The sequence below is a fragment of the Ascaphus truei genome, chromosome 20 (genome assembly GCF_040206685.1).
Source record: "Ascaphus truei isolate aAscTru1 chromosome 20, aAscTru1.hap1, whole genome shotgun sequence".
In the NCBI taxonomy this organism is placed as follows: domain Eukaryota; kingdom Metazoa; phylum Chordata; class Amphibia; order Anura; family Ascaphidae; genus Ascaphus; species Ascaphus truei.
In genome coordinates, this window is record NC_134502.1 from 3461038 (window position 1) to 3488980 (window position 27943).

Below are 27943 nucleotides of genomic sequence, written 5' to 3' on the forward strand. Positions count from 1 at the left end.
ACCTGCAGACTGGCAGCAGCATGGCATGATATACCCATGGGAATATACACCGTGACGCGTTACACTGTATACCTGCAGACTGGCAGCAGCATGGCGTGATATACCCATGGGAATATACACAGTGACACGTTACACTGTATACCTGCAGACTGGCAGCAGCATGGCATGATATAACCATGGAATATACACAGTGACACGTTACACTGTATACCTGCAGACTGGAAGCAGCATGGCATGTTATACCCATGGGAATATACACAGTGAGCGCGTTACACTGTATACCTGCAGACTGGCAGCAGCATGGCATGATATACCATGGGAATATACACAGTGACACGTTACACTGTATACCTGCAGACTGGCAGCAGCATGGCATGTTATACCCATGGGAATATACACAGTGAGCGCGTTACACTGTATACCTGCAGACTGGAAGCAGCATGGCATGATATACCCATGGGAATATACACAGTGACACGTTACACTGTATACCTGCAGACTGGAAGCAGCATGGCGTGATATACCCATGGGAATATACACCGTGACGCGTTACACTTTTATACCTGCAGACTGGAAGCAGCATGGCGTGATATACCCATGGGAATATACACAGTGACGCGTTACACTGTATACCTGCAGACTGGAGCAGCATGGCATGATATACCCATGGGAATATACACAGTGACGCGTTACACTGTATACCTGCAGACTGGGAGCAGCATGGCATGATATACCCATGGGAATATACACAGTGAGCGCGTTACACTGTATACCTGCAGACTGGAAGCAGCATGGCATGATATACCCATGGGAATATACACCGTGAGCGCGTTACACTGTATACCTGCAGACTGGCAGCAGCATGGCATGATATACCCATGGGAATATACACAGTGACGCGTTACACTGTATACCTGCAGACTGGCAGCAGCATGGCATGATATACCCATGGGAATATACACCGTGACGCGTTACACTGTATACCTGCAGACTGGAGCAGCATGGCATGATATACCCGCGTTACACTGTATACCTGCAGACTGGCAGCAGCATGGCATGATATACCCGCGTTACACTGTATACCTGCAGACTGGCAGCAGCATGGCATGATATACCCGCGTTACACTGTATACCTGCAGACTGGCAGCAGCATGGCATGATATACCCGCGTTACACTGTATACCTGCAGACTGGCAGCAGCATGGCATGATATACCCGCGTTACACTGTATACCTGCAGACTGGCAGCAGCATGGCATGATATACCCGCGTTACACTGTATACCTGCAGACTGGAAGCAGCATGGCGTGCTCACGGCTGCCTCTGTAGAGTCCTCTCTCTCGCAGACTGTCCAGGATCTGCTCTCTGGCATCAAACCTCTTCACACCCTGAGAGAGATGGAGAAAGTGTGTGAGAGAGAGAAAGAGAGAGGTGGGAAGGGGGGGCAGAGAGAGAGAGAAAGAGAGAGAGAGGGCAGAGAGAGAGAGAGGGCAGAGAGAGAGAGAGAGGGCAGAGAGAGAGGGCAGAGAGAGAGGGCAGAGAGAGAGAGGGCGGAGAGAGAGAGTGCGGAGAGAGAGAGAGAGAGAGAGAGAGAGGGCAGAGAGAGAGGGCAGAGAGAGAGAGGGCAGAGAGAGAGAAGAGGGGGCAGAGAGAGAGCGAAAGAAAGAGAAAAGAGGGCAGAGAGAGAGAGTGCAGAGAGAGAGAGAGAGAGAGAGAGAGAGAGAGTGCAGAGAGAGAGAGGGAGAGAGAGAGAGAGAGAGAGAGAGGGCAGAGAGAGAGGGCAGAGAGAGAGAAGAGGGGGCAGAGAGAGAGAAGAGGGGGCAGAGAGAGAGAGAAGAGGGGGCAGAGAGAGAGAGAGAGAGAGAGAGAGAGAGAAAGAGAAAGAGAGAAAGAGAGAGAGAGAGGGCAGAGAGAGAGAGAAGGCAGAGAGAGAGAGAAGGCAGAGAGAGAAGAGGGGGCAGAGAGAGAAGAGGGGGCAGAGAGAGAAGAGGGGGCAGAGAGAGAAGAGGGGGCAGAGAGAGAAGAGGGGGCAGAGAGAGAAGAGGGGGCAGAGAGAGAAGAGGGGGCAGAGAGCGAAAGAGAGCGAGAGCGAAAGAGAGCGAGAGCGAAAGAGAGCGAGAGCGAAAGAGAGCGAGAGCGAAAGAGAGCGAGAGCGAAAGAGAGCGAGAGCGAGAGCGAAAGCGAGCGAGAGCGAAAGCGAGCGAGAGCGAAAGCGAGCGAGAGCGAAAGAGAGCGAGAGCGAAAGAGAGCGAGAGCGAAAGAGAGCGAGAGCGAAAGAGAGCGAGAGCGAAAGAGAGCGAGAGCGAAAGAGAGCGAGAGAGAAAGAGAGAGAGAGAGAAAGAGAGAGAGAAAGAGAGAGAGAGAGAAAGAGAGCGAGAGAGAAAGAGAGAGAGGTGAGAAAGGAAGAGGAGTGTGGGCGCTCTGTACCCTGATCCAGTCTCCGCCGGCCTCCGTCACTGTCCCATCCTCACTGATCACAGACACCGCCGGCAGCGCCAGGTCCTGCGCCAGCTCAAAATCCATCAGGCTGTGGGCCGGGGTAACCTTCACTGCTCCTACAGGTGACAGTCAGTCCTAGAGGTGCCTGTCTCCATATCCCGTGCCTGCCCTAGAGGTGCCGGGCTCTGTATATCTCCCTGTGCCAGTCCTAGAGGTGCCAGGCTCTGTATATCCCCCTGTGCCAGCCCTAGAGGTGCCAGGCTCTGTATATCACCCTGTGCCAGCTCTAGAGGTGCCAGGCTCTGTATATCCCCCTGTGCCAGCCCTAGAGGTGCCTGTCTCCATATCCCGTGCCTGCCCTAAAGGTGCCGGGCTCTGTATATCTCCCTGTGCCAGTCCTAGAGGTGCCAGGCTCTGTATATCCCCCTGTGCCAGTCCTAGAGGTGCCTGTCTCCATATCCCGTGCCTGCCCTATAGGTGCCAGGCTCTGTATAACCCCTGTGCCAGCCCTAGAGGTGCCAGGCTCTGTATATCCCCCTGTGCCAGCCCTAGAGGTGCCTGTCTCCATATCCCCCTGTGCCAGCCCTAGAGGTGCCAGGCTCTGTATATCCCCCTGTGCCAGCCCTAGAGGTGCCAGGTTCTGTATATCCCCCTGTGCCAGCCCTAGAGGTGCCAGGCTCTGTATATCCCCCTGTGCCAGCCCTAGAGGTGCCTGTCTCCATATCCCCCTGTGCCAGCCCTGGAGGTGGCAGGCTCTGTATATCCCCCTGTGCCAGCCCTAGAGGTGCCAGGCTCTGTATATCCCCCTGTGCCAGCCCTAGAGGTGCCAGGCTCTGTATACCCCCTGTGCCAGCCCTAGAGGTACCAGGCTCTGTATACCACCCCGTGCCAGCCCTAGAGGTGCCAGGCTCTGTATACCTCCCCGTGCCATTCCTAGAGGTGCCAGGCTCTGTATACCCCCTGTGCCAGCCCTAGAGGTACCAGGCTCTGTATACCACCCCGTGCCAGCCCTAGAGGTGCCAGGCTCTGTATACCACCCCGTGTCAGCCCTAGAGGTGCCAGGCTCTGTATACCTCCCTGTGCCATTCCTAGAGGTGCCAGGCTCTGTACCTCCCTGTGCCAGCCCTAGAGGTGCCAGGCTCTGTATACCTCCCTGTGCCAGCCCTAGAGGTGCCAGGCTCTGTATATCCCTCCTGTGCCAGGAGGTAAGGCGAGCTCCCCTGTGAACTGTGGGTGAATGGAACATTCCAATAGCTGAAAAGGGGTGGGGCTTAGTGTGCGACTGACAATGAGCCCGGCCAATCCACAGCTTTGTTGGTGAAATGCCTTCCGCGGCAGCCACTGTTGCTTGTAAGGAGACGAGACACAGGCCGATCCCGCCAGCCTGGGCTACCATTACCTGTGCCGAACCCTGGGTCCACGAGGTTGTGGGTAACAACTGGATCAACTGCCCCGTAAAGGGGTGGCGCAGCCTCGTCCCATGGAACCTCTGGAGGGGGCAAAAAAATAAACCCGGTTATAAGAACACCCCCCTTTTAGGAACATTTCCTCCCAGCCCCCGATGTGCCCGTTCTCATAGGAGGGACACCGTTATAAGAACACCCCCCTTATAATATATATTCATTATATATCAGTGGTTCCCAGTCATTTTTTACACTGCGCTAACCCCTGCTGGACAATATACGTCCCGCGAACCCCAAATTAATAAATCTCATCGCCGACTCATCGGACAGGCGCCGACAAACCTGTGGGACCAATCCCAGGCCGGGCGGCGTCCTTAACCAACGCTTCGTAAGGCCCCAAACTGCTGCGGATGCAAAGCATTGTGGGAAGCGACTTTGGAAGGCCCTGCTGTAAGGGGCAGCTACAGCCCCCCCCCCCCACCTGAAGGTGCAGTTTGGGGTCTTGCTAGGTGCCCAGTCCCCACACGGGCTCGGGACCCCGCTATGCTGCCGGGGATCTGCCATTGCAGTAATTGTGTCCGAACCCCTTGGAGACGCCCCCCTCGACAGATCCACTGTTGGGAATCACTGTATTATATGATATAATAATATGATCTCACACTTCTATTATCCATCTATCGTTCCAAACATTGGTCTCTGTCTACCCTTGTGTCCATGTGTCTCGATTTGTTACATCTATTCCGGTGTGGCTAGCTGTCCGGCCGTCAAAAGGAGGGTCCGGCCAGCCGGCAAATGGAGGGTCCGGCCAGCCGGCAAACGGAGGGTCCGGCCAGCCGGCAAACGGAGCGTCCGGCCAGCCGGCAAAAGGAGCGTCCGGCCAGCCGGCAAAAGGAGCATCCGGCCAGCCGGCAAACGGAGCGTCCGGCCAGCCGGCAAACGGAGCGTCCGGCCAGCCGGCAAACGGAGCGTCCGGCCAGCCGGCAAACGGAGCGTCCGGCCAGCCGGCAAACGGAGCGTCCGGCCAGCCGGCAAACGGAGCGTCCGGCCAGCCGGCAAACGGAGCGTCGGCCAGCCGGCAAACGGAGCGTCCGGCCAGCCGGCAAACGGAGCGTCCGGCCAGCCGGCAAACGGAGCGCCCGGCCAGCCGGCAAACTGAGCGTCCGGCCAGCCGGCAAACGGAGCGCCCGGCCAGCCGGCAAACGGAGCGCCCGGCAAGCCAGCAAACGGAGCGTCCGGCCATCAGTGTGCCTCCATCCACATTCTCCCTCCGTTACTCCGATTTCTCCATACTTCCTTATCAAACTCCATCTATGTCTCTCTGCAACCATTTCTCCATCCATCCACGCCATCGCTCTCCCTCCCTCACTCTCTATCACCCCATCTCTTCCATCCCCCTCATTCGTCCTTTCCTCTTCCCCTCTCTCCATCTCCCTCATTCGTCCTCCCTCTCTTCTTATGAGAGGTCCCTCCTCAACCCCTCTAGACCTTTTGTCTCAGGGCCAACAAGGGTTTATTAATGTCCCCGGGACCATCACGGTAGCAGACCTCTACAAAAACTCACCAGGTATCTGGAGTCATCTGGGTGAACGGCCACCGCCGTGTCACCCAACATGGTCTCCGGACGGGTGGTGGCCACCGAAATCTCATCATCTTAGAGAGGAAGAGTGAAAGGTAGAATATTTATTTTGGTGGGGGGGGGGAAGAGAGGTAGAGAGAGAGTAAAGGAGAGAGCCGTGACACAGAGAGCCGTGGGGGAGAAGTGGATGGATTCTGGGTATTTTACCTCCCTCTTCGGTGGGGTAAGCGAAGTTGAACAGGAGCCCAAAGGGAATCTTCCTGTGGTAGCCAGGGACCGAGAGATACGTCTTACCGGTCAGCTGTTTGCCCTCTACCTGCAGGGCAGAGACACCAGTGTGTGTGTTATACAGGGTCAGGGCTGAGAGAGCAGAGCAAGGGGGGGAAGAGAGAGCGAGGGGGGGGGAAGAGAGAGCGAGGGGGGGAAAGAGAGCGAGGGGGGGAAAGAGAGCGAGGGGGGGGGAAGAGAGAGCGAGGGGGGGAAGAGAGAGCGAGGGGGGGAAAGAGAGCGAGGGGGGGAAAGAGAGCGAGGGGGGGAAAGAGAGCGAGGGGGGGGGGGAAAGAGAGCGAAGGGGGGGGGAAAGAGAGCGAAGGGGGGGAAAGAGAGCGAGGGGGGGAGAGAGAGTGAGGGGGGAGAGAGCGAGGGGGGGAGAGAGAGCGAGGGGGGAAGAGAGAGCGAGGGGGGGGGGAAGAGAGCGAGGGGGTTGGAAGAGAGCGAGGGGGGGAGAGAGCGAGGGGGGGAAGAGAGCGAGGGGGGGGAAGAGAGCGAGGGGGGGGAGAGAGCGAGGGGGGGGAAGAGAGCGAGGGGGGGGGAAGAGAGCGAGGGGGGGAGAGAGCGAGGGGGGAGAGAGCGGGGGGTGGAGAGAGCGAGGGGGGGAGAGAGCGAGGGGGGAGAGAGCAAGGGGGGAGAGAGCGGGGGGGCGGGGGAGAGAGCGAGGGGGGGGAGAGAGAGCGAGGGGGGAGAAAGAGCGAGGGGGGGAGAGAGCGCGAGGGGGGGAGAGAGAGCGAGGGGGGGAGAGAGAGCGAGGGGGGGAGAGAGAGCGAGGGGAGGGAAGAGAGCGAGGGGGGGGGAAGAGAGCGAGGGGGGGAAGAGAGCGAGGGGGGGGAAGAGAGCGAGGGGGGGGAAGAGAGCGAGGGGGGGAAAGAGAGCGAGGGGGGGAAAGAGAGCGAGGGGGGGAAAGAGAGCGAAGGGGGGGAAAGAGAGCGAGGGGGGGAAAGAGAGCGAGGGGGGGGGAAAGAGAGCGAGGGGGGGGAGAGAGAGCGAGGGGGGGAGAGAGAGCGAGGGGGGGAGAGAGAGTGAGGGGGGGGAGAGAGAGCGAGGGGGGGGAGAGAGAGCGAGGGGGGGGAGAGAGAGCGAGGGGGGGAGAGAGAGAGAGCGAGGGGGGAGAGAGAGCGAGGGGGGAGAGAGAGCGAGGGGGGAGAGAGCGAGGGGGGGAGAAAGCGAGGGGGGGAGAGCGAGGGGGGAATGAGAGCGAAGGGGGGAGAGAGAGCGAGGGGGGAATGAGAGCGAGGGGGGGAATGAGAGCGAGGGGGGGGAGAGAGAGGGGGGGGGAGAGAGGGAGGGAGGGAGAGGGAGGGGGAGGGAGAGAGGAGAGAGGGGGGAGAGAGAGAGAGGGGGGGAGAGAGAGAGAGGGGGAGAGAGAGAGAGGGAGAGAGAGAGGGGAGAGAGAGAGGGAGGGAGAGAGAGGGAGGGAGAGGGCTGTAGAAGAAGGAAGGGAGAGAAGAAGAAGGGAGGGGAGAGTGGGATAAAGAGAGTGAAGAGAATTAGATACATAACTCACAAAAAAAGAGTCCTCCTGATGCCTCACCTCTATGCTCAGTAGCACTCCTCTGTGACACTTGTTATATATATGTTGTGGTTAATTTGGGGGTTTAATATGAGCTTGTGGGTGTCCTGTATGTTTTACAATTCTTGTTTAGCTGGTCTTAGCTGATTGGAGGGTGGCTCTTCCTGTCTTGTTGAAGCTCACCCCCTCCCACATTTAAATGGTTAAAAGCTCACTCCATAGCATCTCCCACTCAGGGGAACTTGTTTGCTTACAGTATGATTGTGACAACTCTAAAACAGAGTGCTTTTCCTGGTAATGTACAGGTTAATAAAAGCTAAAGTCAGACTCAGAACTTTGCAACTAATATTGACAGATTTACTATAAATCATTCTTCCTGTTATTGCACAGGTTATTAAGAGTTTATATTAGTGTTAGGGACCCCTGAATTGTGGTCTGCCGTGCAGTGGCTCAGGGGCTTACAACAATTTTGGACAAAATGTTAAACTAAAAGACCATTTTACTTAATAGATATCTATACATATATATTAGGCACTGTACCGTGTATAGGTTTCACTGGATGTGCACTGAGCTCTGTCTGTGTTTCATGTTCTGTCTCTGGTTTTAAGCCTCACCTCTATGTCAGATATAGCAGAGCGTAGAGCACAGGACCAGTTCACGAGACGGCGTCGGCGGGACACCAACCCACCCTCATACAGGCGGACAAAGGCCTCCGAGACCGCTCGAGAGAAGCCCTGAATGTGAGAGGGACACAGTGACACAGACAGAAGGGAGCTATGAGTCTGTCCCTCCCCCCGCAGGGTGACACAGTGACACAGACAGAAGGGGGCTATGAGTCTGTCCCTCCCCCCGCAGGGTGACACAGTGACACAGACAGAAGGGAGCTATGAGTCTGTCCCTCCCCCCGCAGGGTGACACAGTGACACAGACAGAAGGGAGCTATGAGCCTGTCCCTCCCCCCGCAGGGTGACACAGTGACAAAGACAGAAGGGAGCAATCAGTCTGTCCCTCCCCCGCAGGGTGACACAGTGACACAGACAGAAGGGGGCTATGAGTCTGTCCCTCCCCCGCAGGGTGACACAGTGACACAGACAGAAGGGAGCTATGAGTCTGTCCCTCCCCCCCGCAGGGTGACACAGTGACACAGGCAGAAGGGAGCTATGAGTCTGTCCCTCCCCCCGCAGGGTGACACAGTGACACAGACAGAAGGGAGCTAGGAGACTGTCCCTCCCCCCGCAGGGTGACGCAGTGACACAGACAGAAGGGAGCTATGAGTCTGTCCCTCCCCCCGCAGGGTGACACAGTGACACAGACAGAAGGGAGCTATGAGTCTGTTCCTCCCACCGCAGGGTGACACAGTGACACAGTGACACAGACAGAAGGGAGCAATCAGTCTGTCCCTCCCCCCGCAGGGTGACACAGTGACACAGACAGAAGGGAGCTATGAGTCTGTCCCTCCCCCCGCAGGGTGTCACAGTGACACAGACAGAAGGGAGCTATGAGTCTGTCCCTCCCCCCGCAGGGTGACACAGTGACACAGACAGAAGGGAGCTATGAGACTGTCCCTCCCCCCGCAGGGTGACACAGTGACACAGACAGAAGGGAGCTATGAGTCTGTCCCTCCCCCCGCAGGGTGACCCAGTGACACAGACAGAAGGGAGCTATGAGTCTGTCCCTCCCCCCCGCAGGGTGACACAGTGACACAGACAGAAGGGAGCTATGAGTCTGTCCCTCCCCCCGCAGGGTGACACAGTGACACAGACAGAAGGGAGCTATGAGTCTGTCCCTCCCCCCGCAGGGTGACACAGTGACACAGACAGAAGGGAGCTATGTGTCTGGCCCTCCCCCGCAGGGTGACACAGTGACACAGACAGAAGGGAGCTAGGAGACTGTCCCTCCCCCCGCAGGGTGACACAGTGACACAGACAGAAGGGAGCTATGAGTCTGTCCCTCCCCCGCAGGGTGACACAGTGACACAGACAGAAGGGAGCTATGAGTCTGTCCCTCCCCCCGCAGGGTGACACAGTGACACAGACAGAAGGGAGCTATGAGTCTGTCCCTCCCCCGCAGGGTGACACAGAGACACAGACAGAAGGGAGCTATGAGACTGTCCCTCCCCCCGCAGGGTGACACAGTGACACAGACAGAAGGGAGCTATGAGTCTGTTCCTCCCCCCGCAGGGTGACACAGTGACACAGACAGAAGGGAGCTATGAGACTGTCCCTCCCCCCGCAGGGTGACACAGTGACACAGACAGAAGGGAGCTATGAGTCTGTCCCTCCCCCCGCAGGGTGACACAGTGACACAGACAGAAGGGAGCTATGAGTCTGTCCCTCCCCCGCAGGGTGACACAGTGACACAGACAGAAGGGAGCTATGAGTCTGTCCCTCCCCCCGCAGGGTGACACAGTGACACAGACAGAAGGGAGCTATGAGTCTGTACCTCCCCCCGCAGGGTGACACAGTGACACAGACAGAAGGGAGCTATGAGTCTGTCCCTCCCCCGCAGGGTGACACAGTGACACAGACAGAAGGGAGCTATGAGTCTGTCCCTCCCCCCGCAGGGTGACACAGTGACACAGACAGAAGGGAGCTATGAGTCTGTCCCTCCCCCGCAGGGTGACACAGTGACAGACAGAAGGGAGCTATGAGGCTGTCCCTCCCCCGCAGGGTGACACAGTGACACAGACAGAAGGGAGCTATGAGTCTGTCCCTCCCCCCGCAGGGTGACACAGTGACAGACAGAAGGGAGCTATGAGTCTGTCCCTCCCCCCGCAGGGTGACCCAGTGACACAGACAGAAGGGAGCTATGAGTCTGTCCCTCCCCCCGCAGGGTGAGACAGTGACACAGACAGAAGGGAGCTATGAGTCTGTCCCTCCCCCCGCAGGGTGACAGAGTGACACAGACAGAAGGGAGCTATGAGGCTGTCCCTCCCCCCGCAGGGTGACACAGTGACACAGACAGAAGGGAGCTATGAGGCTGTCCCTCCCCCGCAGGGTGACACAGACAGAAGGGAGCTATGAGTCTGTCCCTCCCCCCGCAGGGTGACACAGTGACACAGACAGAAGGGAGCTATGAGCCTGTCCCTCCCCCGCAGGGTGACACAGTGACACAGACAGAAGGGAGCTATGAGTCTGTCCCTCCCCCCACAAGGTGATACAGTGACACAGACAGAAGGGAGCTATGAGCCTGTCCCTCCCCCCGCAGGGTGACACAGTGACACAGACAGAAGGGAGCTATGAGCCTGTCCCTCCCCCCGCAGGGTGACACAGGGACACAGACAGAAGGGAGCTATGAGTCTGTCCCTCCCCCCGCAGGGTGACACAGTGACACAGACAGAAGGGAGCTATGAGTCTGTCCCTCCCCCGCAGGGTGACACAGTGACACAGACATAAGGGAGCTCTGAGTCTGTCCCTCCCCCCGCAGGGTGACACAGTGACACAGACAGAAGGGAGCTATGAGTCTGTCCCTCCCCCCGCAGGGTGACACAGTGACACAGACAGAAGGGAGCTATGAGTCTGTCCCTCCCCCCGCAGGGTGACACAGTGACACAGACAGAAGGGAGCTATGAGTCTGTCCCTCCCCCCGCAGGGTGACACAGTGACACAGACAGAAGGGAGCTATGAGTCTGTCCCTCCCCCCGCAGGGTGATACAGTGACACAGACAGAAGGGAGCTATGAGTCTGTCCCTCCCCCGCGCAGGGTGACACAGTGACACAGACAGAAGGGAGCTATGAGTCTGTCCCTCCCCCCGCAGGGTGATACAGTGACACAGACAGAAGGGAGCTATGAGTCTGTCCCTCCCCCCGCAGGGTGACACAGTGACACAGACAGAAGGGAGCTATGAGTCTGTCCCTCCCCCCGCAGGGTGACACAGTGACACAGACAGAAGGGAGCTATGAGTCTGTCCCTCGCCCCACAGGGTGACACAGTGACACAGACAGAAGGTAGCTATGAGTCTGTCCCTCCCCCCGCAGGGTGACACAGTGACACAGACAGAAGGGAGCTAGGAGACTGTCTCTCCCCCCGCAGGGTGTCGCAGTGACACAGACAGAAGGGAGCTATGAGTCTGTCCCTCCCCCCGCAGGGTGTCGCAGTGACACAGACAGAAGGGAGCTATGAGTCTGTCCCTCCCCCCGCAGGGTGAGACAGTGACACAGACAGAAGGGAGCTATGAGTCTGTCCCTCCCCCCCGCAGGGTGACACAGTGACACAGACAGAAGGGAGCTATGAGACTGTCCCTCCCCCCGCAGGGTGACACAGTGACACAGACAGAAGGGAGCTATGAGACTGTCCCTCCCCCGCAGGGTGACACAGTGACACAGACAGAAGGGAGCTATGAGTCTGTCCCTCCCCCCGCAGGGTGACACAGTGACACAGACAGAAGGGAGCTATGAGTCTGTCCCTCCCCCCGCAGGGTGACACAGTGACACAGACAGAAGGGAGCTATGTGTCTGTCCCTCCCCCCGCAGGGTGACACAGTGACACAGACAGAAGGGAGCTATGAGTCTGTCCCTCCCCTGCAGGGTGACACAGTGACACAGACAGAAGGGAGCTATGAGTCTGTCCCTCCCCCCACAGGGTGACACAGTGACACAGACAGAAGGGAGCTATGAGTCTGTCCCTCCCCCCGCAGGGTGACACAGTGACACAGACAGAAGGGAGCTATGAGTCTGTCCCTCCCCCGCAGGGTGAGACAGTGACACAGACAGAAGGGAGCTATGAGTCTGTCCCTCCCCCCGCAGGCTGACACAGTGACACAGACAGAAGGGAGCTATGAGTCTGTCCCTCCCCCCGCAGGGTGACACAGTGACAGACAGAAGGGAGCTATGTGTCTGTCCCTCCCCCCGCAGGGTGATACAGTGACACAGACAGAACGGAGCTATGAGTCTGTCCCTCCCCCCGCAGGGTGACACAGTGACACAGACAGAAGGGAGCTATGAGTCTGTCCCTCCCCCCGCAGGGTGACCCAGTGACACAGACAGAATGGAGCTATGAGGCTGTCCCTCCCCCCGCAGGGTGACACAGTGACACAGACAGAAGGGAGCTATGTGTCTGTCCCCCCCCCCCCCCCCCCCCCCCCGCAGGGTGTCACAGTGACACAGACAGAAGGGAGCTATGAGTCTGTCCCTCCCCCCGCAGGGTGACACAGTGACACAGACAGAAGGGAGCTATGAGTCTGTACCTCCCCCCGCAGGGTGACACAGTGACACAGACAGAAGGGAGCTATGAGGCTGTCCCTCCCCCGCAGGGTGACACAGTGACACAGACAGAAGGGAGCTATGAGTCTGTCCCTCCCCCCGCAGGGTGACACAGTGACAGACAGAAGGGAGCTATGAGTCTGTCCCTCCCCCCGCAGGGTGACCCAGTGACACAGACAGAAGGGAGCTATGAGCCTGTCCCTCCCCCCGCAGGGTGACACAGTGACACAGACAGAAGGGAGCTATGAGCCTGTCCCTCCCCCCCGCAGGGTGACACAGTGACACAGACAGAAGGGAGCTATGTGTCTGTCCCTCCCCCGCAGGGTGACACAGTGACACAGACAGAAGGGAGCTATGAGACTGTCCCTCCCCCCGCAGGGTGACACAGTGACACAGACAGAAGGGAGCTATGAGCCTGTCCCTCCCCCCCGCAGGGTGACACAGTGACACAGACAGAAGGGAGCTATGTGTCTGTCCCTCCCCCGCAGGGTGACACAGTGACACAGACAGAAGGGAGCTATGAGTCTGTCCCTCCCCCGCAGGGTGACACAGTGACACAGACAGAAGGGAGCTATGAGTCTGTACCTCCCCCCGCAGGGTGACACAGTGACACATGCAGAAGGGAGCTATGAGTTTGTCCCTCCCCCCGCAGGGTGACACAGTGACACAGACAGTAGGGACCTATGAGGCTGTCCCTCCCCCCGCAGGGTGACACAGTGACACATACAGAAGGGAGCTATGAGTTTGTCCCTCCCCCCGCAGGGTGACACAGTGACACAGACAGTAGGGTGACATACTTGGTCCATTGTAAAGCAGCTCCTGTCCCAGTCCAGCGAAGCTCCAAGGGATTGGAGTTGATGATAAATTTCTTCGCCTTTCCTAAAAAAATAAGATATATATATTCTGAAACTAGAGAAAAACAAAATATAGACACGCCCATTCATATAAAAAGGACCCATCCTGTAATACACACAGTGACCACAGGGCGGCGCCGGCACTTACTCCTCCTTCCACTTCCACACGGTCGCCGTAAACTCCTCCCGCCCTACGTCATGGCGCGAGAGTCCTTGTTCCTTCCAGAGCTTCTTCTCCACCACGGCCTACGGAGGACAGGGCCCAACAGGGAGTCACAGGGCAGGGGACGTGGTGAGGGGGGCAGGGGACGTGGTGAGGGGGGCAGGGGACGTGGTGAGGGGGGCAGGGGGTGGAGAGGAGATCAAGCTCTTTACCTGAGTGGCAATTCCAGCGTGGTCGGAACCGGGGACCCAGAGGACTTTCTGACCCAGCATTCTTCTCCTGTCACAGACAACGTTTAGTGGACGGGTTTCTAGATCTCCCCACTGTAGGTTGTTATTATTTGGCAGATCTCCCCGGGATCGTGACGTTCTAGAGCGCTCTGCCATGCTCATGCTGTTCTAGATCTCCTGCGTCAGGCTGCGCTTATAGTGCCGGCGACTCCGCCGTCGCGTCAAAACAAATGCACCGTCGCCGGCACTTATACGGAGCGACAGCGCTACCAAAAACCCGTGTATTATTTAAGGTATCAGTCTAGGGATTATAAAGAATTGTGTATTTAATTATTATCCGGTCGCATACGAGCCCCTGATATTTGGTTTTTGAGAGTCCGATTTTGGCGAATCGGCCATTGACATTGTCGGACTACGTTTTTGCTCAGACCAATAGGAGGCGGACTATTTTAACCGTAGGTAGAGTAGATATTACTGCATTCCCGACGAAGCTAGCACCTGTCTAGCGAAACGCGTTGGAGTGAGAAGGAGGAAGAAGACCGAAGGACCGGGAACCACTGAGGTCAGAGCACCGCGCCGAGCAGAGCGTCAATCCCAGCGGCCGCAATCGGGGGGGGCCGCGCGAAGCGACGTAGCCACGACGCACACCAGGGATCCAGTGTCGGAGGAAAAAGACAGTATAGCAAAGATGAGATTATTTGCCCATAGGGCACTAACAAATGTGAGTGCCATGTAAGGGGATTTTTATTGTGTGCACCTTGTATTAAAAATTCCTTTCATTATTGAACAACCAACCACCTGTTTTCTTCACCTGCTCTACTCTACCTACTCACTCACTGGGAACATATTGTGATTTGAAGGAACTCTATTAACCCTTAGTGGTCAACTGTTATCCATCAACTCCCTCATCCTTCTGCTTTTATACGTGGGGAGTAACGCCACCTTTGGGTGACACAGGCACGCCACCATGTGATTTGACGCCAATGCAAGGCAGTGCCAACTTCACATGGCGCGAAGCGTGTGCCAACGCCATCACGGACGGTCGTTGTTATTTGCGCGTATCCGGGCCAGAGACTCTAAAATCAGAGAACTTCAGGATATAGACTTTCTCCGACAAGTCTCTCGTGGAAATCAGCTTGGAGCGAGAGCGAATAGGACACGCAGGGTCCAGTGTGGACACCCTACTGCCGGCTTTGAGTTTCTAGAACATCACGTTTGGCCAACGTCTTCTAGAACTCATACAACCCTTCTTTACATGCAAGTTGGACACTCTAGAAGCTCTCACGTCTTCACATACAACCGTTCTTTACATGCAAGTTGGACACTCTAGAAGCTCTCCCGTCTTCACATACAACCCTGCTTTCCTAGACCGTTCAGTCTCACAGTCCTGCCGCTGTTACTTTCTAGAAGACTAGAGTCCCCACCTCTCAACGATGTTCTAGATCAGGGGGTGGCCAACGCCAGTCCTCAAGGACCACCAACAGTGCAGTCATTCTGCCTGAGCCACCTGTACTGAAGCAGGGGTATCCAGAAAACCTTGACCTGCTGGTGGCCCTTGAGGAGTGGCGTTGGCCACCCCTGATCTAGAACATCTTATGACCACTTTGCAAACCTCTTAACAAGGATTTCCAGATCTTAGCTTATGCAAGGCTTGTAGGCCTCTCCCACCCACAAGCAAGGTGTTTTAGGTCTTCTAGATCACGTCTACACATGTAACTGAGCTTTTCTGGATTCCCATGAAGTAAACACAGATTGTGAGATCTCAAAATCTCCGCCCCTATGAGTGCAAACCCCCCCGAACTTCTAGATATTCCTCCCACCACTTTCCAGATCTCCCAAAGTCCCTCCCAAAAACCTAACTAGCACTTTTCTAGATGGTTCTCTCTTTTGTCTTTCCTTATTCTAGAGACCCCAAGAGGATAAAATAAAGATGGCAGCCGTTCTGCCCACTCACTCACCAGCGGACGAGGGAATCCTCGATGGCCACCGTAAGGGCGTGTCCAAGGTGCAGGGACCCGGTGACATTGGGAGGGGGTATGCAGAGGGAGAAGGTTTCTGGAGCAGAGTGAGGGAGCCGACTCTGCAAAGAGGGTGGGATCAATACATCTTTGACCTGATCCTAGCTTCTCCTCTACACACACACACACTATCCTGTACTAATCACAGTTCCTCCTCTACACAAATACACACAGTATACTATACTAATCACAGCTCCTCTTCTATACACACACACACACACACACACACACACTATCCTGCACTAATCACAGCTCCTCCTCTACACACACACAGTATTCTGTACTCATTCCAGCCCCACCTCTATACACACACACAGTATCCTATAATAATCCCTGCTCCTCCACCTCTACACACGCTGTATCCTCCACTAATCCCTGCTCTTCCTCTAATACAAACACACACACAAACAGTATCCTATACTAATCCCAGCTCCTCCACACACACAGCATCCTATACTAATCCCAGCTCCTCCTCCACACACACACACACACACACACACACACACACACACTATCCTGTACTAATCCCTGTGACGGTAGGGCTAGCTGGAATCACAAAACTGGGATGAAGCCCAGCTAGCTACCAATAAATCTATGTAACTTGGCCACCTTTGTACAGTAAGGCAGCGGTGCGCAATCTGTGGGGCGCGACCCCCAGGGGGGGCGCGAGACTGCCGACGGGGGGCGCGGGGTTTACAGAGGCCCCGCGCGCTTCCCGAAGGCACTTAAATTAAGTGCCGGGGGAGCTGCAGGGCCTCTGTAAACCATACTTACCCGTGGCTCCGGCGGCTTCCTCCCGGCGTCGCCATGGCAACGTGGCGTCAAAATGACGCTGCGCGGTCATGTGACGTCACGTTGCTATGGCAACGTGACGTCATTACGCCGGTGCGAGGGTAAGTTGGGGTTGGGGGGGGCGCGGGAGGGAGGGGACAGCCGGCAGGGGGCGCAGGGAAAAAAGTTTGCGCCCCCCTGCAGTAAGGCTTACTTTGGCCAAATGTACTTTAAATATCTGGGGAAGAACAGGGAATGTGTAAATGTATTTCCAAGTGTGTATTTATTATTCCCTGTAAATGCAATCCCACCGTTCAGTGAATAAACATTGTTCTGTAATGTGCTTTGGGTGTCAGCCCTGCAAGAAAGCAAACGAGATATTCCATTGTTACTGTCATCTCTATGGAGAGGACTCTGTGATTTAATCAGCCGAGGTTCCTGGAGAGACAATGGTTGGGAGCGTGGAGGTGTTACAGACATTTGGTGAGAAAGAGTGAACAATCAGGGATGGGGATGGGCTCTTAGCATGCCCTCTGGCTGTTGTGGCACCAACCTAATCCATGCTCTGATTGTTCAGCAGCCCCCTCCCATGTAAAGAATAGCCACATGGGGGATATATAAGGGGTGCTGCTGATCAGAGAATCAGATCTGCCTTCAGAGAGCATCTGAGAGCAAGAGAGGCTAACAGAGACTGAGAGACACCCTGGGAAGGAGTGTGGAGAGATTCCCTCAGAGGACTATCTGAGAGACTGAGTCATTCTGTAAAAGAGGTTGGACCTTTATAGTGACCAGCTGGAGATTCATGTGAATGGCTGCTGTGTGATCAGCCCTCTGATGTCCTGGCTGAGAAGTAGACAGGGCAAGCCTTCATGAAGCAGGCCCCTGCACCTAGCGTCTACTCCCCAGGCCCCCAGTTGGTATTGTATCTTGTTTTGTGCATCTTTGTTGTATCTGCTGGCGTGCCAGAATAAACCTCATTTTATTCAACAACTTTGTCCTGTCTGGAGTAAGTGATCCCGGTGGTTTCGGTGTAAAAGTACTGGTCTCCCGTGACAATCCCTACTACTCCTCTTCCCACACACACACACACACACACACACACACACACACACACACAATCCTATACTAATCCCAGCTCCTCCACAAACAAACACACACAGTATTCTGTACTAATCCCAACTCTTCCACCACACACACAGTATCCTGTACCAATCCCTGATACTCCTCTACACACACATACACACACAGTATCCTGTACTAATCACTGCTCTTCCTCTGATACACACACATACACACAAACAGTATCCTATACTAATCCCAGCTCCTCCACACACACACACACACACACACACACACACACACACAGTATCGTATACTTATCCCAGCTCCTCCACAAAAACACACACAGAACCTGTACTAATCCCTGTTCCTCCTCCTCCTCACACACACACACACACACACCACACACACACACAATATCCTAATCACAGCTCCTCCTCCACACACACACACACACTCAGTATCCTACACTAATCCCAGCCCCTTCTCTGCGCACTCACAGTATCCTACAATAATCCCAGCCCCTTCTCTATACACACACACACACACACACACACACAGTATCCTACAATAATCCCAGCCTCTTCTCCACACACACACACACACACACACACACACACACACACAGTATACTACACTAATCCCAGCCCCTTCTCTACACACACACACACACACACACACACACACACAGTATACTACACTAATCCCAGCCCCTTCTCTACACACACACACACACACACACACACACACACAGTATACTACACTAATCCCAGCCCCATCTCTGCGCACGCACACAAACACACACACACACAGCATCCTACACTAATCCCAGCCCCTTCTCTACACACACACACACACACACACCACACACAGCATCCTGTACTACTCACCTGATACTCTGGTGTAAAGAAGCCCTGTTTAACCCACCAGGAATACCACGCGGCCTCAACATAGCGAGGGCTGTAGGAATGAGGTAGTGGCACGGAGGTATCTGTAAAGGCAGAGATAGCGAACACCGCGATTAGCAGCAAAGGATGCGTGCATGTGGGAGCAGCGATTAGAACAGGATGCTGTGCGTGCAGAGGGGAGCAGTGATTAGTACAGGATGCTGTGTGTGCAGAGGGAGCAGTGATTAGTTCAGGATACTGTGTGTGCAGAGGGAGCAGTGATTAGTACAGGATACTGTGTGTGCAGAGAGAGCAGTGATTAGTACAGGATACTGTGTGTGCAGAGAGAGAAGTGATTAGTACAGGATACTGTGTGTGCAGAGAGAGCAGTGATTAGTACAGGATACTGTGTGTGCAGAGAGAGCAGTGATTAGTACAGGATACTGTGTGTGCAGAGAGAGCAGTGATTAGTACAGGATACTGTGTGTGCAGAGATAGCAGTGATTAGTACAGGATACTGTGTGTGCAGAGAGAGCAGTGATTAGTACAGGATGCTGTGTGTGCAGAGGGGAGCAGTGATTAGTACAGGATGCTGTGTGTGCAGAGTGGAGCAGTGATTAGTACAGGATACTGTGTGTGCAGAGAGAGCAGTGATTAGTACAGGATACTGTGTGTGCAGAGATAGCAGTGATTAGTACAGGATACTGTGTGTGCAGAGAGAGCAGTGATTAGTACAGGATACTGTGTGTGCAGAGAGAGCAGTGATTAGTACAGGATATTGTGTGTGCAGAGAGGAGCAGTGATTAGTACAGGATACTGTGTGTGCAGAGAGAGCAGTGATTAGTACAGGATACTGTGTGTGCAGAGGTGAGCAGTGATTAGTACAGGATACTGTGTGTGCAGAGGTGAGCAGTGATTAGTACAGGATGCTGTGTGTGCAGAGGAGAGCAGTGATTAGTACAGGATACTGTGTGTGCTGAGGAGAGCAGTGATTAGTACAGGATACTGTGTGTGCAGAGAGAGCAGTGATTAGTACAGGATACTGTGTGTGCAGAGAGAGCAGTGATTAGTACAGGATACTGTGTGTGCAGAGAGAGCAGTGATTAGTACAGGACACTGTGTGTGCAGAGAGAGCAGTGATTAGTACAGGATGCTGTGTGTGCAGAGAGGAGCAGTGATTAGTACAGGATACTGTGTGTGCAGAGGGAGCAGTGATTAGTACAGGATACTGTGTGTGCAGAGGGAGCAGTGATTAGTACAGGATACTGTGTGTGCAGAGGGGAGCAGTGATTAGTACAGGATACTGTGTGTGCTGAGGAGAGCAGTGATTAGTACAGGATACTGTGTGTGCAGAGAGAGCAGTGATTAGTACAGGATACTGTGTGTGCAGAGAGAGCAGTGATTAGTACAGGATGCTGTGTGTGCAGAGAGGAGCAGTGATTAGTACAGGATACTGTGTGTGCAGAGGGAGCAGTGATTAGTACAGGATACTGTGTGTGCTGAGGCGAGCAGTGATTAGTACAGGATGCTGTGTGTGCAGAGAGAGCAGTGATTAGTACAGGATACTGTGTGTGCAGAGAGGAGCAGTGATTAGTACAGGATACTGTGTGTGCAGAGAGAGCAGTGATTAGTACAGGATGCTGTGTGTGCAGAGGAGAGCAGTGATTAGTACAGGATACTGTGTGTGCTGAGGAGAGCAGTGATTAGTACAGGATACTGTGTGTGCAGAGAGAGCAGTGATTAGTACAGGATACTGTGTGTGCAGAGAGAGCAGTGATTAGTACAGGACACTGTGTGTGCAGAGAGAGCAGTGATTAGTACAGGATGCTGTGTGTGCAGAGAGGAGCAGTGATTAGTACAGGATACTGTGTGTGCAGAGGGAGCAGTGATTAGTACAGGATACTGTGTGTGCAGAGGGAGCAGTGATTAGTACAGGATACTGTGTGTGCAGAGGGGAGCAGTGATTAGTACAGGATACTGTGTGTGCTGAGGAGAGCAGTGATTAGTACAGGATACTGTGTGTGCAGAGAGAGCAGTGATTAGTACAGGATACTGTGTGTGCAGAGAGAGCAGTGATTAGTACAGGATGCTGTGTGTGCAGAGAGGAGCAGTGATTAGTACAGGATACTGTGTGTGCAGAGGGAGCAGTGATTAGTACAGGATACTGTGTGTGCTGAGGCGAGCAGTGATTAGTACAGGATGCTGTGTGTGCAGAGAGAGCAGTGATTAGTACAGGATACTGTGTGTGCAGAGAGGAGCAGTGATTAGTACAGGATACTGTGTGTGCAGAGAGAGCAGTGATTAGTACAGGATGCTGTGTGTGCAGAGGGGAGCAGTGATTAGTACAGGATACTGTGTGTGCAGAGAGAGCAGTGATTAGTACAGGATACTGTGTGTGCAGAGGGGAGTAGTGATTAGTACAGGATACTGTGTGTGCAGAGAGGTGCAGTGATTAGTACAGGATGTGTGTGCAGAGAGGTGCAGTGATTAGTACAGGATACTGTGTGTGCAGAGAGAGCAGTGATTAGTACAGGATACTGTGTGTGCAGAGGGGAGCAGTGATTAGTACAGGATACTGTGTGTGGAGAGGGGAGCAGTGATTAGTACAGGATACTGTGTGTGCAGAGGGGAGCAGTGATTAGTACAGGATACTGTGTGTGCAGAGAGAGCAGTGATTAGTACAGGATACTGTGTGTCCAGAGAGGAGCAGTGATTAGTACAGGATGCTGTGTGTGCAGAGAGGTGCAGTGATTAGTACAGGATACTGTGTGTGCAGAGAGAGCAGTGATTAGTACAGGATACTGTGTGTGCAGAGGAAGGCAGTGATTAGTACAGGATACTGTGTGTGCAGAGAGAGCAGTGATTAGTACAGGATACTGTGTGTGCAGAGAGGAGCAGTGATTAGTACAGGATGCTGTGTGTGCAGAGAGAGCAGTGATTAGTACAGGATGCTGTGTGTGCAGAGGGGAGCAGTGATTAGTACAGGATAATGTGTGTGCAGAGGGGAGCAGTGATTAGTACAGGATACTGTGTGTGCAGAGGGGAGCAGTGATTAGTACAGGATACTGTGTGTGCAGAGAGAGCAGTGATTAGTACAGGATTCTGTGTGTGCAGAGAGTAGCAGTGATTAGTACAGGATACTGTGTGTGCAGAGAGAGCAGTGATTAGTGCAGGATGCTGTGTGTGCAGAGAGGAGCAGTGATTAGTACAGGATGCTGTGTGTGCAGAGGAGGCAGTGATTAGTACAGGATACTGTGTGTGCAGAGAGAGCAGTGATTAGTACAGGATGCTGTGTGTGCAGAGTGAGCAGTGATTAGTACAGGATACTGTGTGTGCAGAGGGAGCAGTGATTAGTACAGGATACTGTGTGTGCAGAGAGGAGCAGTGATTAGTACAGGATGCTGTGTGTGCAGAGTGAGCAGTGATTAGTACAGGATACTGTGTGTGCAGAGAGAGCAGTGATTAGTACAGGATACTGTGTGTGCAGAGAGAGCAGTGATTAGTACAGGATACTGTGTGTGCAGAGAGAGCAGTGATTAGTACAGGATACTGTGTGTGCAGAGAGAGCAGTGATTAGTAAAGGATACTGTGTGTGCAGAGTGAAGCAGTGATTAGTACAGGATGCTGTGTGTGCAGAGTGAGCAGTGATTAGTACAGGATTCTGTGTGCGCAGAGAGGAGCAGTGATTAGTACAGGATACTGTGTGTGCAGAGAGGAGCAGTGATTAGTACAGGATGCTGTGTGTGCAGAATGGAGCAGTGATTAGTACAGGATGCTGTGTGTGCAGAATGGAGCAGTGATCAGTACAGGATTCTGTGTGTGCAGAGGGGAGCAGTGATTAGTACAGGACGGTGTGTGTGCAGAGAGGAGCAGTGATTAGTACAGGATGCTGTGTGTGCAGAGAGAAGCAGTGATTAGTACAGGATGCTGTGTGCAGAATGGAGTAGTGATTAGTACAGGATACTGTGTGTGCAGAGAGGGTAGTGATTAGTACAGAATACTGTGTGTGCAGTGGAGCAGTGATTAGTACAGGATGCTGTGTGTGCAGAGGGGAGCAGTGATTAGTACAGGATACTGTGTGTGCAGAGGGAGCAGTGATTAGTACAGGATGCTGTGTGTGCAGAGGGGAGCAGTGATTAGTACAGGATACTGTGTGTGCAGAGGAGAGCAGTGATTAGTACAGGATACTGTGTGTGCAGAGCGAGCAGTGATTAGTACAGGATGCTGTGTGTGCAGAGGGGAGCAGTGATTAGTACAGGATGCTGTGTGTGTGTAGAGATAGGAGTGATTAGTACAGTATACTGTGTGTGCAGAGAGGTGCAGTGATTAGTACAGGATGCTGTGTACAGAGAGAGAGCAGTGATTAGTACAGGATGATGTGTGTGTGCAGAGAGAGCAGTGATTAGTACAGGATACTGTGTGTGCAGAGATAGCAGTGATTAGTACAGGATGCTGTGTGTGCAGAGGGGAGCAGCGATTAGTACAGGATGCTGTGTGTGCAGAGAGAGCAGTGATTAGTCCATGATGCTGTGTGTGCAGAGGGGGCAGTGATTAGTACAGGATACTGTGTGTGAAAGAGGGGAGCAGTGATTAGTACAGGATGCTGTGTGTGCAGAGGGGAGCAGTGATTAGTACAGGATACTGTGTGTGCAGAGGGGAGCAGTGATTAGTACAGGATGCTGTGTGTGCAGAGAGAGCAGTGATTAGTACAGGATACTGTGTGTGCAGAGGGGAGCAGTGATTAGTACAGGATACTGTGTGTGCAGAGTGGAGCAGTGATTAGTACAGGATACTGTGTGTGCAGAGGGGGCAGTGATTAGTACAGGATGCTGTGTGTGCAGAGAGAGAGCAGTGATTAGTACAGGATACTGTGTGTGTAGAGGGGAGCAGTGATTAGTACAGGATGCTTTGTGTGCAGGGGGGAGCAGTGATTAGTACAAGATGCTGTGTGTGCAGAGGGGAGCAGTGATTAGTACAGGATGCTTTGTGTGCAGGGGGGAGCAGTGATTAGTACAAGATGCTGTGTGTGCAGAGAGGAGCAGTGATTAGTACAGGATACTGTGTGTGCAGAAGAAGCAGTGATTAGTACAGGATACTGTGTGTGCACAGAGGAGCAGTGATTAGTACAGGATACTGTGTGTGCAGAGGGGAGCAGTGATTAGTACAGGATGCTGTGTGTGTAGAGAGGAGCAGTGATTAGTACAAGATACTGTGTGTGCAGAGAGGAGCAGTGATTAGTACAGGATGCTGTGTGTGTGCAGAGAGGAGCAGTGATTAGTTCAGGATGCTGTGTGTGCAGTAATTAGCACTGGTGTGTGTATAGTGATTAGCACAGGGTGGTGTGTATGTGTGTGTGTGTGTAGTGATTAGCACAAGATGGGGGGTGTATGTGCGTGCGCGTGTGTGTAGTGATTAGCAAAGGAGGTTGTGTGTATGTGTGGTGATTAGCATATAGATGGAATGTGAGTGTGCGTGCGCGTAGTGATTAGCACAGGATGGTGTGTGTGTGTGTGTGTGTGTGGTGACTAGCACGGGATAGTGTGTGTGTGTAGTGACTAGCACAGGATAGTGTGTGTGGTTATTAGCACAGGATGGTGCGTGTGTGTGTGTGTGTGTGTGTAGTGACTAGCACGGGATAGTGTGTGTGTGTAGTGACCAGCACAGGATAGTGTGTGTGTGTGTGGTGATTAGCAAAGGATAGTGTGTGTGTGTGTGTGTGTGTGTGTAGTGACTAGCACAGGATAGTGTGCGTGTGTGTAGTGACTAGCACAGGATAGTGTGCGTGTGTGTAGTGACTAGCACAGGATAGTGTGCGTGTGTGTAGTGACTAGCACAGGATAGTGTGCGTGTGTGTAGTGACTAGCACAGGATCGTGCGTGTGTGTGTAGTGACTAGCACAGGATAGTGTGCGTGGGTGTAGTGACTAGCACAGGATAGTGTGCGTGTGTGTAGTGACTAGCACAGGATAGTGTGCGTGTGTGTAGTGACTAGCACAGGATAGTGTGTGTGTGTGTAGTGACTAGCACAGGATAGTGTGTGTGTGTGTAGTGACTAGCACAGGATAGTGCGTGTGTGTGTGTGTGTGTAGTGACTAGCACAGGATAGTGTGCGTGTGTGTAGTGACTAGCACAGGATAGTGTGCGTGTGTGTAGTGACTAGCACAGGATAGTGTGCGTGTGTGTAGTGACTAGCACAGGATAGTGTGCGTGTGTGTAGTGACTAGCACAGGATAGTGTGCGTGTGTGTAGTGACTAGCACAGGATAGTGTGCTTTTGTGTAGTGACTAGCACAGGATAGTGCGCGTGTGTGTAGTGACTAGCACAGGATAGTGCGCGTGTGTGTAGTGACTAGCACAGGATAGTGCGCGTGTGTGTAGTGACTAGCACAGGATAGTGCGCGTGTGTGTAGTGACTAGCACAGGATAGTGCGCGTGTGTGTAGTGACTAGCACAGGATAGTGAGCGTGTGTGTAGTGACTAGCACAGGATAGTGCGTGTGTGTGTAGTGACTAGCACAGGATAGTGCGCGTGTGTGTAGTGACTAGCACAGGATAGTGCGCGTGTGTGTAGTGACTAGCACAGGATAGTGTGCGTGTGTGTAGTGACTAGCACAGGATAGTGTGCGTGTGTGTAGTGACTAGCACAGGATAGTGCGTGTGTGTGTAGTGACTAGCACAGGATAGTGCGTGTGTGTGTAGTGACTAGCACAGGATAGTGCGTGTGTGTAGTGACTAGCACAGGATAGTGCGTGTGTGTAGTGACTAGCACAGGATAGTGCGTGTGTGTGTAGTGACTAGCACAGGATAGTGCGTGTGTGTAGTGACTAGCACAGGATAGTGCGTGTGTGTAGTGACTAGCACAGGATAGTGCGTGCGTGTAGTGACTAGCACAGGATAGTGCGTGTGTGTGTAGTGACTAGCACAGGATAGTGCGTGTGTGTAGTGACTAGCACAGGATAGTGCGTGTGTGTAGTGACTAGCACAGGATAGTGCGTGCGTGTAGTGACTAGCACAGGATAGTGTGTGCGTGTAGTGACTAGCACATGATAGTGCGTGTGTGTGTGTAGTGACTAGCACAGGATAGTGTGTGTGTGTGTAGTAACTAGCACAGGATAGTGTGTGTGTGTGTAGTGACTAGCACAGGATAGTGCGTGCGTGTAGTGACTAGCACAGGATAGTGCGTGCGTGTAGTGACTAGCACAGGATAGTGCGTGCGTGTAGTGACTAGCACAGGATAGTGCGTGTGTGTAGTGACTAGCACAGGATAGTGTGTGCGTGTAGTGACTAGCACAGGATAGTGCGTGTGTGTGTGTAGTGACTAGCACAGGATAGTGCGTGTGTGTGTAGTGACTAGCACAGGATAGTGCGTGTGTGTGTAGTGACTAGCACAGGATAGTGCGTGTGTGTGTGTAGTGACTAGCACAGGATAGTGCGTGTGTGTGTGTAGTGACTAGCACAGGATAGTGCGTGTGTGTGTGTAGTGACTAGCACAGGATAGTGTGCGTGTGTGTAGTGACTAGCACAGGATAGTGTGCGTGTGTAGTGACTAGCACAGGATAGTGCGTGTGTAGTGACTAGCACAGGATAGTGCGTGTGTTTGTAGTGACTAGCACAGGATAGTGCGTGTGTTTGTAGTGACTAGCACAGGATAGTGCGTGTGTGTAGTGACTAGCACAGGATAGTGCGTGTGTGTAGTGACTAGCACAGGATAGTGCGTGTGTGTAGTGACTAGCACAGGATAGTGCGTGTGTGTAGTGACTAGCACAGGATAGTGCGTGTGTGTAGTGACTAGCACAGGATAGTGCGTGCGTGTAGTGACTAGCACAGGATAGTGCGTGTGTGTAGTGACTAGCACAGGATAGTGTGTGCGTGTAGTGACTAGCACATGATAGTGCGTGTGTGTGTGTAGTGACTAGCACAGGATAGTGCGTGTGTGTGTGTAGTGACTAGCACAGGATAGTGCGTGTGTGTGTAGTGACTAGCACAGGATAGTGCGTGTGTGTGTGTAGTGACTAGCACAGGATAGTGCGTGTGTGTGTAGTGACTAGCACAGGATAGTGCGTGTGTGTGTAGTGACTAGCACAGGATAGTGCGTGTGTGTAGTGACTAGCACAGGATAGTGTGTGCGTGTAGTGACTAGCACATGATAGTGTGTGTGTGTAGTGACTAGCACAGGATAGTGCGTGTGTGTGTGTAGTGACTAGCACAGGATAGTGCGTGTGTGTGTAGTGACTAGCACAGGATAGTGCGTGTGTGTGTAGTGACTAGCACAGGATAGTGCGTGTGTGTGTAGTGACTAGCACAGGATAGTGTGTGTGTGTAGTGACTAGCACAGGATAGTGTGTGTGTGTAGTGACATGTACAGGATAGTGTGTGTGTGTGTAGTGACTAGCACAGGATAGTGTGTGTGTGTGTAGTGACTAGCACAGGATAGTGTATGTGTAGTGACTAGCACAGGATAGTGTGTGTGTGTGTGTAGTGACTAGCACAGGATAGTGTGTGTGTGTGTAGTGACTAGCACAGGATAGTGCGTGTGTGTGTGTGTAGTGACTAGCACAGGATAGTGTGTGTGTGTGTAGTGACTAGCACAGGATAGTGTGTGTGTAGTGACTAGCACAGGATAGTGTGTGAGTAGTGACTAGCACAGGATAGTGTGTGTGTGTGTAGTGACTAGCACAGGATAGTGCGTGTGTGTGTAGTGACTAGCACAGGATAGTGTGTGTGTGTGTAGTGACTAGCACAGGATAGTGCGTGTGTGTGTAGTGACTAGCACAGGATAGTGTGCGTGTGTGTAGTGACTAGCACAGGATAGTGTGCGTGTGTGTAGTGACTAGCACAGGATAGTGTGCGTGTGTGTAGTGACTAGCACAGGATAGTGTGCGTGTGTGTAGTGACTAGCACAGGATAGTGTGCGTGTGTGTAGTGACTAGCACAGGATAGTGTGCGTGTGTGTAGTGACTAGCACAGGATAGTGTGTGTGTAGTGACTAGCACAGGATAGTGCGTGTGTGTGTAGTGACTAGCACAGGATAGTGCGTGTGTGTGTAGTGACTAGCACATGATAGTGCGTGTGTGTAGTGACTAGCACAGGATAGTGCGTGCGTGTAGTGACTAGCACAGGATAGTGCGTGTGTGTAGTGACTAGCACAGGATAGTGTGTGCGTGTAGTGACTAGCACATGATAGTGTGTGTGTGTGTGTGTGTGTGTAGTGACTAGCACAGGATAGTGTGTGTGTAGTGACTAGCACAGGATAGTGCGTGTGTGTGTAGTGACTAGCACAGGATAGTGCGTGTGTGTGTAGTGACTAGCACAGGATAGTGCGTGTGTGTGTAGTGACTAGCACAGGATAGTGCGTGTGTGTAGTGACTAGCACAGGATAGTGCGTGTGTGTAGTGACTAGCACAGGATAGTGCGTGTGTGTAGTGACTAGCACAGGATAGTGTGTGCGTGTAGTGACTAGCACATGATAGTGTGTGTGTGTGTGTGTGTGTGTAGTGACTAGCACAGGATAGTGTGTGTGTAGTGACTAGCACAGGATAGTGCGTGTGTGTGTAGTGACT

At 53.5% G+C, this 27943-nt stretch overlaps 1 protein-coding gene across 1 annotated transcript in view; it reads right to left on the reverse strand.

The window, feature by feature from the left end:
• LOC142470659 (valine--tRNA ligase, mitochondrial-like) overlaps positions 1-27943 on the reverse strand; it is a 52890-nt gene that overhangs the window by 19190 nt on the left and 5757 nt on the right. Inside the window, 12 exon segments of the mRNA XM_075577267.1 lie at positions 1284-1387; positions 2427-2554; positions 3838-3882; positions 3885-3927; positions 5403-5491; positions 5625-5733; positions 7818-7937; positions 13202-13283; positions 13407-13504; positions 13634-13700; positions 15610-15731; positions 18390-18490. Of these exon segments, the coding sequence (XP_075433382.1) occupies positions 1284-1387; positions 2427-2554; positions 3838-3882; positions 3885-3927; positions 5403-5491; positions 5625-5733; positions 7818-7937; positions 13202-13283; positions 13407-13504; positions 13634-13700; positions 15610-15731; positions 18390-18490 (1108 nt within the window).